The sequence below is a fragment of the Mycetomoellerius zeteki genome, unplaced genomic scaffold (genome assembly GCF_001594055.1).
Source record: "Mycetomoellerius zeteki isolate Tzet28-1 unplaced genomic scaffold, Tzet1.0 scaffold487, whole genome shotgun sequence".
NCBI lineage: Eukaryota > Metazoa > Arthropoda > Insecta > Hymenoptera > Formicidae > Mycetomoellerius > Mycetomoellerius zeteki.
In genome coordinates, this window is record NW_017257486.1 from 62,248 (window position 1) to 77,521 (window position 15,274).

The 15,274-nt window shown below is 35.5% G+C and overlaps 2 protein-coding genes and 1 pseudogene across 3 annotated transcripts in view; 2 read left to right on the forward strand and 1 right to left on the reverse strand.

The window, feature by feature from the left end:
* Positions 1-325, reverse strand: part of fat-spondin (extracellular matrix protein f-spondin) — a 14,544-nt gene extending 14,219 nt beyond the window's left edge. The window contains exon 1 of the mRNA XM_018455505.1: positions 182-325. The gene's annotated coding sequence lies outside the window, so the exon portion shown is untranslated. The remainder of the gene's footprint in view (positions 1-181) is intronic.
* Positions 326-823: 498 nt separating this feature from the next.
* LOC108727390 (uncharacterized protein KIAA0930 homolog) lies at positions 824-10,838 on the forward strand. Of its 2 annotated transcripts, XM_018455506.1 has the most exons (9): positions 824-1,351; positions 3,847-4,166; positions 5,278-5,541; positions 5,618-5,717; positions 6,294-6,596; positions 8,062-8,274; positions 8,671-9,288; positions 10,320-10,469; positions 10,690-10,838. In XM_018455506.1, exons 1-9 carry the CDS (start codon positions 1,228-1,230, stop codon positions 10,728-10,730), a joined length of 2,133 nt encoding a protein of 710 aa, XP_018311008.1. In that variant the 5' UTR covers positions 824-1,227; the 3' UTR covers positions 10,731-10,838. The 2 variants fall into 2 exon arrangements, with proteins under 2 accessions (XP_018311008.1, XP_018311009.1); XM_018455507.1 differs by lacking the exons at positions 8,062-8,274; positions 8,671-9,288.
* A 669-nt stretch (positions 10,839-11,507) lies between these two features.
* LOC108727388 (uncharacterized) lies at positions 11,508-13,849 on the forward strand (annotated as a pseudogene).
* Positions 13,850-15,274: the final 1,425 nt, after the last annotated feature.

Here is a 15,274-nt window from a genome sequence, read left to right on the forward strand (position 1 = left end):
GAGAGAGAGAGAGAGAGAGAGAGAGAGAGAGATCGGCGTGTTTGCGAATATATTATGTAACCAAATTTCACAATAGACTAGATTAGTCACAGAATCGCCTACGTGACACGTTTCGCGACACATCCGTTCGATCAGATTGTGCAGTTGAGCAGATCGTTAACAGAGATCGTGGATTACTCACTGGCAGATATACAAGACGCCCGTGAATGTTCTCGCTGGTCAAACCGATGGATACTGATGGAGAAATCGGCGGATGTCGTGTGCTCCGTTTCCAGTGAACCGACAGTATTCCGGAGAATTTTATCGCGAGTCACGGGGTCAGTTTTGGGTCAATGTATATCACTAACGACGCCTTGAAGATAATGCGGAAACGTCCACGATAAACTCCAGCGGTGCGTCCGAGGATATGCGAATATTCAACGAGATTTACAAATCATTTCTCTCGGACTTGGAACTAATGACGAAGAGAAATTTCGAAGTGATTGTTATTTCAGATTGCAGATCGATCTTTACGAATCGGCATTGAATCTCTTATTTGAAATCTCGTTTGATAAATGAGCATTATACTTTGGAAATGACATCAACAGAAAATAAAGTCAATGAGACAGCGAGAACATTACAAAAATTAAATTTATTTCATATTCTCGCGAGAAACAAGCAGATATCTTTGATTAGGTTTCAGGCGAATCAATTGAAGTCCTACTAGACATCGACATCGTCGCCGAGGTCTTATATCGGGTGTCGTTCAAATATCGCGCCTCAACAACAATGACAGTCACGATAAGACATATACGCATGCGTTATATTATCGACAAAAGTCTACGGCAAGTGTTCGGTCAGTCGCGGCCGAGCCGCGCCGCGCGAGGGGCTTCGATTTGACGTTTCTCCTCGCTGCGACCACTCAGCCTCGCTCGTCTACGACGCGAACGTCGTAAACGCCTTGCAGTTTCTCCGATTGTTAAGGCTTTCAACTTCGAAATGGGAACATCGTGAGACCACCTCGTCATACCCGCCACCCGTCGTCGTCATCGTCGGAACGGTTCCCCAAGCGCAAGAGAGACACCGCCGCTCGTCGCGTACGCCGCTCCTGATTTGACGGGGCCAAGGACGTTTACGTTTGCGAGCACAGAGTGCATATAGGTGGAAGACGCAGACAATTGACAAACGGGAGAGGAACGAGACGATCCCAGGTGGAAGACTGACGAGGCACGCAGTCCGTCGTCTATCATGGCGAGTTTGGCGAGCAGTTCATCGTCGGCGGGGCTCACCAGGGCCCCGACGATGCTGGAGCAACTCCTCGAAGAGATCAATTTCCAGAGAACGAAAGAGCTCAGGCAGATGCTCAAGGATGGTTCGTATTCGTTGCCGCTGGGGTAAAGCGGTTCAAAGGGGATGATAATGTGTGCGTACGCTGAGGGTGAGAACGTACACAGACCGAGTTAGGGTTTGCTTTAACCAAGGAATTATGTAAAGGGTGTTTTGAAGGGATTGACCGCCGATGGGAAATATACAACCATCTCGCTTGTGCACAAAGAGAAAAATGTTTGGTATTTGTAATTATAATTATAGTAATATATAATTATAGTTACAAATACCAAACATTTTTCTCTCTGTGTGGGAGATGTACTTCAAAGAAACAAAACTGTTCTTTTTTTCTCTTAATTTTTATTATTTTGAAACTATAAACATTTTTTCCAATATTTTATTTTAGTTCAGTTTTTTAAATATAAAAATAAAACCTCTCCACATCTTTATTGTTATTTATATCAAATTTTTAATTTATGTTTAAAAAATTTTAAGTATCTTGTACAGTTTAATTTATTTCTCAATGCTTTAAACTTTTAAAATTTAAATTTAAAAAAACACAGAGGAAAAGATTTAAAAATAATTTTTAATACACGGAAAATATTTTTTAATTACTTTCTAAGAGGGTTGCTTAACACTACATAATATCTTCATCACTCTGAATGCTGAATAATGAAGATTACTTATTTAGTCTACTTGTTTTTGTTATTGACAGAGATTAATAAATGTTTCGCTAATCGCTTTAACTATCTACTTTATTAATCGGAGGAATCAGGGTCGCGTTAATTATTTTGCGCCCATGGACTGAAATATTTCAAGTGCTCTTTTACATGTGTGTCATCTGGTAACATTTTTTAGAAGTTAAATTAATTAAAAAATTGATTTTCTCAAAATCTTTCGAAAATTATTTATTTATTTGTAGTGTAGAAATGGCATAAAGCATACAACAAAATTACATAAATTGATAAAATAGCAAATATTATATTTTTCATTGAGAATAGAAAACAAATTTAATCTTTTTTCATAAATTGCGTTTTATTATTAATCATCTTATTTATCTAGTGACTTTAAATTATCTATAAACAACGCTCTTTCAGTGTTCAACAAAACTAAAACTTTCTTCTAAAATTTGCCGCCCTATATATGGACTATAATTACTCAACACATGCCTTTATATGGCACAGTCAGAGAAAAAAGTCGTATCAGTAACTATAAATTTGTAGTGAAATAGCGCCTCAACTATATACATATTATTAAATTCTAATAAGAGAATACTAGATTAAGTGAACTAAGAAAATATAGTACATTAACCATATAAACAATTTATAAATGGTTAATATTACTATATTTTTTTAGTTCACTTAATTTACTTATTGTTCTTATTAAAGCTTTATAATACATAGTTACAAATTTGTGTATGCATTTCTTATTTATTTTTGTCTTCCAAGTTTGAAACCAACGCTGCGCCTTTTATTGTAAGTTGAGTGGTTTCCTTCTTAGGAGAAACTGAACTCCGCTACGTCCCTCTGGTGACAAAGCCGCGTACTACTCGTACTGAGCGACACTTTAAAAATTTTTGTCTAAACTAGAAAAATGTAATTGTTATATCTATTTGCATGAAGTCCAAGTAACTACTCAATGTAGTTGAGTCACTATTTCAGTACCAATTAATAGTGCATACAATTTGTTACCGTGACTATATTTTTATAATATTCAGCACTATTTTAGTTTCTATTACTTTGTAAAATTAGTTACAGGTACTTCAATTGCAAAAGTTGCCAAATTTATAGTTGCTGGAACTATTTCGTTTTCTCTCAGTGACAGTGCACTGAAAAGAATACTTGCGTAGAGTGGTGTATGCATTATATCATGTTTCTAATCACGATATAAATATACATCGTGAATCACGTCATTTGTTTTCCTTATGTTTTCTTTATGTTAGGAACGTTGAATTATATTATTATATGAATATAATACAATCATATAACAAATTAACAACTTTTAATTGCATTCATATTGATTGATGTTTTTATTTTTTTAATGTAATTGCACAATTTTTATCTCTTATTGCTAAATGTGAAATATTATTCGCTTTTATTTCTTTTCTACTTTATTAGAGAATGGGAACAGCGGTTTAAATGAAAGATTCAACATTATTTATCCAAATATTGTAATTAACAATCAATATATAACATATTTATTAGAATGTGTGTGTTGTGTGTGTGTTGAGATTAAACAGAATAGAAAGTTAAAGGACTAGTTAAAACGTATTAATTATTTGGCTCGATTTCCAAGCTGGACCTTCTTCATCAATACGCGTCATAACAGGTATTGATTACCTGATATTTCCCGCCTCTTCCATTCGTTGTTATTTCTCCCCTTTCCGGTACACCCTTTCGCGCGTAACGAATCGATCGGGAATGAATTTGGTGTTAATCGAACATCGCGTTGACACGAGAAATTAAAACCTTATCTCAGATTTCAAATTTTAATTTATCGAGCCAGCGTCTTTAAACACGCAAATTCTCTCATTTTTACTAGACTCTGGATTCGTCGTGCTGCAGGGCACAACGTACTGGACGGATCTGTTCGTCCGTCACTTCCTCTTTCAAGCAGAGCACGCTATCGACGGCGACGATTTGCTCTTTTTCGTCCGTAAGAAACACGTGAAGACCTCATCGAGATACTTGCCAAAGTTCGAGACCGAGGTCGATGTGTTTCGTAAAGACAGCAAGAAACTGCCGATCGGCGATCCTGACATAGATTGGGAGGAAACTGTGTACCTGAATCTCGTTGTGCACCAATTCGACTACACGCTTACATTGGCTATCTGTACAAGAACGAGCCCTAAGGAATTGCAAGTAAGAATCATAGCTTTCGACCGAATTAGGAAAGAAATGTAAAAATATTATAGATGAATATTATACAGGATGTTTCAAATCGATTACATTTCCCTCTTATTTTTTCTTTTTTTTTATTTTCGCTCAGAGAAAGAACAATGGTGCTAAAGTATTTGATTTGAAAATAATTTTGTTGGATTATCAAAATAATTATGTTAGACTATCAAAATAATTTTGTAGAAGGTTCAAATGTAACGATAATGCTATAAAAAGTTTTGACATTCTATAGTAACTAATTTAAGTGTCCTTACATAATTATTTTGATGATCCAATAAAATTCTTTTCAGATAAATTTTTAGATACTTTAATAAAACTATTCTTTTTGCGCAAAGATTGGAATAATATCATCTTTGCAAGGTTGAATATAAAATAACATTTTTTTAAATTAAATTAAAATTAACAGCCTTGAAAACTTAATTTAGTTAAGATACAAGTTAATTTACAATGAAATTTATTTAATTAAAAGTTAAATTAATAAAAAGGTAATTGAAAAGTTAAAAGTTAAATGTTTCGTTTTATGATTTCAGAGTTTCAGTTTTATAAATAACGAAAATAACAAATATACACTTTATTTAAAAACTCTATATACATATTTTGTTTACATCGAGGTTTATATATATTTATTAAATTTATGTAATAAAGTCATTTCGAAATTTGTATCAAATATTATTCCTTGAAAATTGTTGAAAATGTGTCCGTTTCGTATGCGAAACAAATTCGCACGAGTTTGAGCATCGCTCCACATAATGTAGAGCTTAACTTGTAAATAGGCATGCGGCATCCTTATTTATTGTCTAGTTAACTTCAAGAAAGTTAAATTAAAAGTTAATAGTTACTGATAAAACGTAACTAAATTAAGTTAAAAGTTAAGAGTCTGCAAAGTAACTAGTATAAGTTAAGTTAAAATTATTTAACTTTTGATATTCTTAACTTAACTTTAATCCTTTTAACTAGACACTACCCAATCCTGCACCTTTGTTGTATTATCGTTTTATTTTAATCATTTATTTTACATCTGTAGCTATCTGTAGAACTGACAACCAGAACCTCGTGTTAACACGACTTTTTTTAGGTACTGCGAAGGCATTCTCAGAAAGTATACGCCAGTCCAAGTCGACGACGTATGGATGCTAAGGGTGATCTCGAGGAAATGACGTATCCGCATATATGCTTCATGGTGGATAATTTCGATGAAGTTTTTTGTGATATTTTAGTCAGGGATGGGGAGATGGTGTGCGTGGAGCTGGTCGCCTCCGACCGGGAAGGCGCGATTCAGGGCGTCATTTTCCTCGGTTCGATCAGATACGACGCTTTGAAAAAAGTTTATGACGCCAGAGTGAGTTCTTATTATCTAGTTTAGTTTTGCATTGTTAAATTTATGCATGTGAGATAAAAGCCATTTTTGCTTTTAGTCGAGCCTGAGCACCAAAATGGCTCAGCGGATGACATTCGGCCTCTTCTCCGGCGCGGCCTCGCAAAGAGTAGAATTCGTACGAATGAAGGGACCACGTGGTATGTGTAAGAATTTTATCAATATCTTTCTTTTAGTCGACTTCAATTAATTAATTAATTTATATAATTTGAATATACTATTTTAATATTAAAGAATGATTTTGCTGGAGTATTTAAAAGTTTAATTAGATACTGATCTGCAAATAATTTTGTTGCCATTAAAATAATTATGCAGGACGCTCAAATTGATTGCTGGAATGTCAAGACTTTTTGTAGCATTGCTCATTATGCTCGAGATTCCTATATAATTACTAACTAAACTTTTAAAATACTTCAACAAAACCGTTCTTTTCGTGTATAATTTACTTACAACTTTTAACATAATAATTTATTTTGTATGTAATACAGATGATAAGAAATAAGAAGTAAAAAAATATATTAAAATAATCTAAAAATTAAGCATAAAATATCGACGTAGGTGTCGATGAGAATACCTTTATTATTTGACGTGACGTAATCGCTTGCGCAAAAGATGGAAAATAGAATGTCTATATTTATCGGTACGGCAAGGCGCAAAGAGTATAAGAGTTCGATACGTTACGATAAGAGTTTTATTTACGTACGGGAATTATTTAGGCAAGGGACATGCGGAGATGGCCGTCACAAAACCGAAAGGTTCCGGTGCTGAGACGCCAACGTCGGAGCCGGGTTATTGTGCGACCGACCTGTGGGACGCCGACTGGGACGACGCAGAGGAACTCTTCATGTATCGCCATCAACGAAGGTTGTCCGATCCCAGCGCAAACTTGAATAACTTCGTGCGCGGCGGTTGGAGAACGAAACCAGATACGGTGGCCACTAAGGCGCGATCAGAGAATGAGGGCCTCGACTCCATGGCGAATGGTCTCAGCGAGATCGAGGCCGGTGACGTTCGAGACGGTAATTATCAGCGATGAATAATACCGATGAAATCGAGAACAGATTTTGTTACTCTTACTAGATTTTTAGTTCTACACTCTTAGACCAGTATTCATATCCTGCACTTAGCGTTAAACTTTTTTTTGCTAACCGACCGTTCAAAAAATTCAGACGATATTTATTTGTAGTATAATCATAGACGTATCCAGATAAAAATTTGGAAAATTCAAAGTTCCCCCAAATTTTTTTATTTTTAATGAAAAAAATTTTAAACAATTTTACTTTCGACTTTGTGTAAATTTTTTGTTATCATATAAAATATGTTTTTCTTCTCGTTACGACTATAATAATTTTTATTTTCGTTTCGTTTTTTTATTTTTGTCAAAGCTTTGACAAAATGTTCGTATACAATAAATATATAAAGAAAATTTTTGCAAGGTCTTTAAGCTAACAAATATAATATGCACTAGATATTAATGAGTACTCCGCTTGATCAAATGGACGTGACACTCTCGATCAAAATTGTTGTATATGATAACAAAATCGATAAACCCTCATTCCTTTTCTCCAAAATTCTGAGTACGTCCATGAGTATACTATAGCGTTAAATGTATGGGATATGGACACACACAGCGTTTAGTATCTTTCTCTTCTCGATGTATTTCATTCGCATCCACTCTCGGTCTGTGCATGCCCTTGTGTTGTATCTATGTAATGCACAATTGTCTTGATGTTATCAGGCAGACGCCTCCTGCTCTCGGCAACACACTTCTTCTCAATGCTGGCACTATAGACTCGAAGCTGATAGATCTAAATACTTTCGAAGGTGTGAATCAAAACTGCATTAAAACGTGATAGAAAATGACCGCATGTATACGTTAAAAGAGATTTTTCTACTGTGCGTTATTGCTCCGGTAGTTCTCGAACATTTATTTTTTAAACGGTTCAATTTAATGCACCGTAGAAAGAAAATCTCTTATTTGAAACGGTATCTCGTTCAATGAATGTCTTGACTTGGACCGGTCGGTGTTAACAGTTAGCAATCTTTTAAGCCCAGTTCCACAACTCACGGTTAACTCTTAATCGAGGTTCAACTTGTTTCTCATCTCTTTTTAATTCTAAAATTAGAAAGAAACAATGAATAAGTTGAACCTCGGTTAAGAGATAACCGTGAGTTATAGAACTGGGCCTTAGGCAAACTTAGCGCAGCACTAGCACAGTGTTAAGAGTAGACGAAATAGAGATAGCGAGAGAGATATAGAAATACAAGAGAAAAGAACAGATTCAGTTCTATCTTCACCGACACTACGAACCACCACCAACAACTATCACCACCACCACTATCACCACCACCACTACTACTATCACTACACTTTAACTTCCGGTTCAAACGCTTCTGTTACGAAAGATGACAGAAAACTAATGAACGAACGAGTATCTTGTCTCTAATCACTCGCACGTGCCATGCCGGCTCTTTCCTTTGTAGCCGATGTACAGGATAGCAGCTGGGGCGGCCGGGGCTCACCGGGAAACCGCAGGAGTCCCCGATCGTTACGTCGGCGAAGATCGCCGTTGGTTCAGCAACAACTACAACAACACCCCGTCCACAACAAGCAACGACAACGTAATGCCCGGGAACGATCCGGAATGAATGAGATCTCGCCGATACGCAAGGAGACGATTTATCGCGAGACACACGGTGAGTGTGCTCGTTCGCGCTGAAAACGATCAGTCCGATCAGTCTCTCCTGTCTTGGCGACGCTCTCGCTTCTTGTGTGACTAGTAGAAACTCTGTGTTTAGCTCTTTTCCGAATTACCGAGTGTCATCGTGTTCCGTGTCCTTGAGATAAGCTTTGACAAGAATATATGTGACTATGAACAAAAAGACTTTTTTAGATATTTTTGTTTTGTTATTTGATTGAAATAAAGCTAAAGCCTTATGTGAATAAAATGTTCAAGTTGCACCAAAAAAGAGTAAGTGGTTTTAGATAAATGCCCGGAGAACAAAGCGCGAAAAGAGACCGGGAGTACGATCGTTTGTAGTCGCGACACGGGTGCAGTCGCCGTCTAAATGACGACGTGGTTCTCGCGGCAGGTTTCCACAATCACCAGCAGAACAATCATCAGCAGAACCACCAGCACCAACACATAGAGGTGGGCAGCGAGATCTTAGTGCCGGCCGGCCGGTGCCTAACGGACGACAACGTCCGGCAGAAGTTAGACTCGGGCGCGATATTGGTGCACGGCAAGGAGGAACTGCCGCTGGGCTACGACGTGACTACCGCTACGGAGGACAATAACCGGAAACGACGTCCGTACAGCGCCGGACACCTATTCAATCATCATAATGGTTTAGAGAACGACGACGAGGAACACCGGCGGCTCAGCGATGACGAGCTACTCAGGGTAAGGCGGTCTGACAGCCGTCGCCGTCTGCGTAGCGCCGGTTCCGATCACGAGGACTACGCCTATGGACAGAACAAGAACAAGAACGACGAGATCAGAGACAAAAACGCGAACGCCCATCATGTGACGCGCATCAACGGCGAGGTCGTGTCGACACGTCGACAGAGCGCCACATTACCCCGAAGACGACGTCGAAGGGCGCTCTCAGGCAGCTTCGCGGGTAACCCCTTACCTCCTCATCGAGTCACGCCAGACGGCACCGCGATCTACTACTGGTGCGAGCTCCCGCGCCGCCCCGGCTCACAGGGTAAATTTTTCCTACCCTTCCTGTGCCCTCACCCTAAAAGATACTTCTCTATCCCTTTGCCCTCAACGAGCGAGCAATCCACTGATCATCATTTCTGTTGTATTAAATCGTTGTGCGTAATGTAGACGTGTGTTACTTGAACCCAAAGCATTCGTGTTCATCAATGATTGTGTTTATGGGATGGTGAAACGGCAACGACTGTGATTGCACGCAATGCGATGGAGGGTGATAATGATGGTGGTGATTTGCAAAGAGTTTGTCTGGGAAGTGACTTCTCGGTCATTTTCGAATGCTTGTAATGATTCTTTATCACGAATTTCACCACCGATAATAAGCACGGTCATCGAAAGTAGGTAGATATAGTTAATTCATCTTGTGAACGTAATATTAATTCTATTTTTCAATGCTCGCTTTCTGCAAAAATTCATAAAACATCTAGGCACTAATTCTTTTTAAAGTAAACGACATACTCTTGTGTGATTCATGCCTGATTTTCAGCGAATGTGGACCTGTCTCTGTATGTAACTTGCATAATACGATTTCTATACGTTAAAAAACTATCTTGAACGAGGTTTATCATTATACATTTTTCGGAGTAAAAGCGAAAATTGATGTATCCTGATATTCCTTATTCTGGACATTTTCTAGCAAAGACACAGTATAACAATGAATTATTACGTCCTTGTTGTTTGCTAGTTAAACAAGGATAAAATGATTTACTGTGTTATACTATGTCCTTGCAGAAAAACACCCTCTATTTGCTCTTTCTATCTTGCGTATCTGTAATTCTTGTGCATAATCTGCAACATCATATACATACGTATACTCGACATGTTCATCTTTTCCTCTATAGCTCGTAACAACCTAATCAAAGGATGCATTTAATCTCCTACAATTTTAAGCTTGTGTCTGTTTCATTGCTCGAATGAATATCTATCCTGTATTCAAACAACCATCCTGTTGTTGCAGGACATGAAATATACTACAAGCTTCGAGTTGGGTTGTAATTAATAATATCTCTTTACTTTCAGAGTTGGACGACGGGGCGTATAATCCACTTTGGACGATGAGAGGTTTTACCCAAACCTTTCATTTCTGGAAAGAGACGAAGCGAGCGCAGTCCGTACCTTTGAACGCCTTTTTAACGTACATTACGTTACCATGGTGGAGCATAGCGAAAGGTAAATCAAACCGAAATCAAATTACATGAATTTTTATTTTTTAATATCTATATGGAATGTTTGAAAATTTCTCGGCCTACGCTATGCTATTATACCTTCTATAAAATCTTTTTCGTCTTTATTAATAAAATACGTTAGTATGTCTGGGATATTGAATTAATTTTTTCTACGCAATTCGAATATAATGTAAACCGTTCAGCCGCGATTATTTCTGTTACAGATATTCTGGATCACCGAGAAGGACCTATCTTAACGTTTTAGCTGACAGTATAGTACATTCTAATTCTAATTTCAATACTTTCCTTTTTTTACTTTGTACGTATATCGACAATTGGCCCAAGGAATAAAACAATGTATAGTTTAAATAATAAATCAAATATTATTTACAAATCTGGATGGTACTACAAAGCAGTGCGACAATATTCTGTGATTCCCTTTTGATTAATTAGATTAGTTAATTAAATTTTACAACATGTGATCTTTTATTCGACTATTTATGCAAATATAAAAATAAAAGATGACAAAGAGATTAAAGATAGATAAGAAATTTTTTTATATGAAATTCAAGTTTTGATAGGAAACAATTAATAAAAAAGATTAAAAAATAAAAAGAAATATATATATAGATAAAAAATATATATACAAAAGACATAAAAGAAAAAAAAATCATAATATCGTTTTAATTAGCAGAGATATTAAAATTGCATTTTCAATTTTATGCAATTTCTTATACATTAATATCAAATTTTATAACGAGTAACATAAATTGAATACAATTAGTTCATCAAATATTATACATATGTATTTTAGATTACTGTGTAATCAGTAATAAATAAAATCGTTACATTTTCGCAGAACGATCACGTCAGGCAGGAAATAGTTGTTCCGCATAGTGGAATTTCCTTCTCTATATCTTGCAAAGTCAATAGACATTTTGCAACCGAGATTTAAAATCACACGTCGCTACTACATCTTCCGGCCGTTATAAATAAACGAAGAAGAAATTTCGTCATGCTCATTATCTAATGATACACTGCGTTACAAGCAATTTATTTGCGTTCCGCATATTATACGTTAATCATGAAGTTTCTTACAATAGTGTGTGCTTTAGCGACCACATGGATTTATGCCGAGGGCATGCGATTCACCGACGATGAATTACGTCCGCACGAGGGAGTGGCGATAGGTAATTTGTAAAGTTTTCTTTACAACGGTACTAAAATATGTTTTTATATAGAAGTTTTTAATGTTTATTCCCACCAACAGTGATTGCATCTTATCGTTTTAGGCTATATAACCAATACTTTTCGAAATTATATTTTTAGGAATTATATAATGTCTATTAAATAATGCTACATGAAAGAAAGTTTATTTACCATGAGTAAAAAATATAAAGTACGTTTCATTTTATTCATATATATGTTTTCACATAATCAATATTGCAACTGATTGAATTTTATGTAGATTTCTCATTTATCTTCAATCTCATGTTATCTTTCATTTCTACGATTTATTATTACAATCTTGCACGTGATAATGCATGATTGAAATGAACTCTATTTGTATTTTTTTGTTCTAAAGAATATCGCTTTTCCCATTGATTTTTAATACATCTTGCATAATATATAAACACGTGCATTACTTTTGTGTATAAAATTATTTTCCTCAAGAACATAATTGATCGATAAAATTTATTTTATATCTTTTAGTTATTCTTTTTACGAAAGAAATGATTCTTTATTGTATCTACTAGACACAAACATATAAATTGTATACATAAAGTATAAATAAAATTAATAATATACAGTCTCGGTAGTCTAAAGGCTTAGGACGCTCGCACGGAATGCAAGAGATCCGGGTTCGACTCCCGGCCGAGGCATTATTTTTCGCAATAAGTTTTATTACAGTTTTTAAGTTGGGGAATTTGGGGGGATTATTAATATTTTCAGATTTGATTGCGTTGAAAGTCCGACAACCATATCGGCACGCAATTATCATTTCTGAAATTAATTCATTTAAATGAATTTACAACAGTTCAACATCTTAACGTTATGGCGCTTCTTAATTTAAAATTATTATGTTTAACATTAGCGGTCTTTCAATCTTATTATTATTTAATAATATACAATTTTTATATACTAATAATAATTTTTAATAATAATTTTTATATACTAATAATACTATTTTTATATACTAATAAAATATGTAAATATTTTTATTATTATTATTAAGAGGAAAAGAAATCTAACAAGGTTCTTGGAAATCATTCTTTATTACGGAAATTTATTGAACGGATTGATAATTGTTGACCTCTTGCTTACTAAAAACAGTTGCTTACTAGTAATAACATAAAGCGTTGAACATATAAGAGTGACTTATTTTCTCATTATTAATTTTTCAAGTAATCGCATATAGAGATGGCTGATTTTTTAAATGAATTTTTGCGAATTTCTCAATTATACTTTTAGGATGCGCCGGGAGACGTATGTAATTGAATAATCAGATGAAAGAGGTAATGTGCGTGCCAAGGCACACTATGATAAAATGAATATCGCAACCGGGCTACACTTTTTATCCGAATTATGCCTCGGTGAAAAGATGCAGTGGTTTCTATCCGAGGAATAAATCATGCATGTCAGTTCGCAAAAATGTTAGAAAGGTCGCAGTGAGAATGCAGTGAGGACGGTTATAACTCAAGCGAGTGTTATCACGTGTTGCTCAAGGAGCACACCAAATGCAAGTAAGATAGTTTTCCATTCTGTTTTTGTGTTTCTTTTGTTAATACTTTTTTAAATACTTATTATTTGAGGATTGATAAGAAAAAATAATTCAATCGCAAATAACGTATAAATAATCCTATATTTCAATCGTTTGTTTTTAAAATAATCCGTAATTTCCAAACTGAAACTTTAATTCTTTATTTATAGAGACAAATTATTATAACTTATAATAAACTTCTTTCTTTAATTTCAAATATACTGAAGCTTTATATTCTTTTCTGTAATTAAATTTTTGATAATTATAATTTTCAACTAAAAAAGCTAGAAAAGCAGAAGCGTTTTTGACCAAAAGTTCAATTCTGTATAAAACAAGTCCATTATCAATATTAATTTTGTCTTATGTTCATTGTTGAAGAGAGAGAGACAGAAAGAGAGAATATGATTTTTTTTTAGATGTGTCAATGTAGCGTGACAGAAAATCATTGCAACATTCATCAGATATATTCGGAAGATAACTGCGCGTGCGAATGCATGAATAAAAGAGAGTGTGATAAAAAGCGCCAGATGGTCTGGAATGAAAAATCATGCAAGTGCACTTGCGACAAGGAAGAAGAAATCTGCTCGAGTGGACTCGAATGAGTTCCCTCTCGTTGCGGATAAAACAATAGGTCTATTCGCTTTCTCTCTCTTCAACGCCTGAATATCTATTTATCTCACTTTGAGGACAAACATTTTTGGGGATTTCAAGCAACGCGAACAGACCTAATCATGAGCAGAACAAGTTCTTAAATTTCATTCAGTAGCACGAAAATTATCGAGTTTCTTTCGTTCTCATTTCTTCTGATAGCAATAATTACTGATAACAAATTAAACAAAATGATACATTTGCGATTTATGGTACTAAAAAACTTGTATAATATGTACGTACATAATTATTGATCTTTGAAGCGGTATTATCTCAGATAGCACAAAAATATAACATATAGTCTTACAAAATATGAATAATTATTTATTTATTAAGAATCCGTTATCAGAATCTATCCATTTATCATCCATTACTCAGAATTTGCTTTAAATTGATTTGCCTTCTATTTTGTAAGTCATTGTTAAAATTTAGCTTTCGATATAAGTAGTATAGTATGGTGGATTCTAAGCCAGGTCCTCCGAGGGGAGTGCGGGACGCGGGGGGTATTCGTAGGCGCGGGGAAGGTCCCAGCATGGTGACGCGTATCGCTGTTTATGTAAACAGCGATACCATTGATACGCGCCGCCACCACCATGGGACTCCGCTGCCGCCGTCGCCACCGCCGCCCTCCCCGTCGCGGGCCCACCCAAAATGCGTCGCGGTATTATTTAATCAATATACGCCAGCAAGGAGATGGATCTTATCGTGAGTTACTTTCCAGAATTCGCGTTGGTTTATTAACGCCATCTGATTGTGATACTCTTGAAAAAAGAAAGATATCTTTCAAAGGTGAGTCTTTTCAAACAAGATTAAGCGAATTATGTGATTTCATTAATAATTTGCCATCTGATACTGTTTGTTTGTTACCTACTTGTCACATGTGTAACGAATTAAACGCTGCAATGTTAAGTCGTATTACTTCAAAAGAAATACTTTTAATTGCTGAAGATACGATTGATTGTATTTCATATATGAAAAAAAAAGTAACAAAGGCATTGTCAAATATTGATAATGATGATGATACTAGAACAGCTGGACTGTCAAAACGAATTACAATTAAAATTGGAGCGAAAGTTATGATAAGACGTAATATTGATGCCAGTTTGGGCCTTGTAAATGGTACAATTGCTACAGTTATATCAGTTATGCAGGATAAAACTATAGAAAAGATAAAAATTCTTTTACCATCTGGTTTAGACTATTTTATTGAAAGAGTAAGTGTTAAGTTTCCATTGATGGATAGAGTTTACGTTATTAGAAAACAATTTCCATTATGTTTGAGTTATGGTATCACCATTCATAAAAGTCAAGGTTTGAGTTTGCAAAATGCAGTTATGGATCTAGGTAACAATGTATTTAATTGCGGTCAGGCTTATGTTGCATTATCTCGAGTAACATCT

What these genes read in the sequence shown, in the direction of transcription:
- LOC108727390 (XM_018455506.1), top strand. Translation starts at nt 1,228, where the DNA reads ATGGCGAGTTTGGCGAGCAGTTCATCGTCGGCGGGGCTCACCAGGGCC. An exon ending in ACGAATGAAGGGACCACGTG is followed by an intron (nt 5,718 to 6,293) that starts GTATGTGTAAGA and finishes GGAATTATTTAG; the next exon opens with GCAAGGGACATGCGGAGATG. An exon ending in GGCCGGTGACGTTCGAGACG is followed by an intron (nt 6,597 to 8,061) that starts GTAATTATCAGC and finishes TTTCCTTTGTAG; the next exon opens with CCGATGTACAGGATAGCAGC.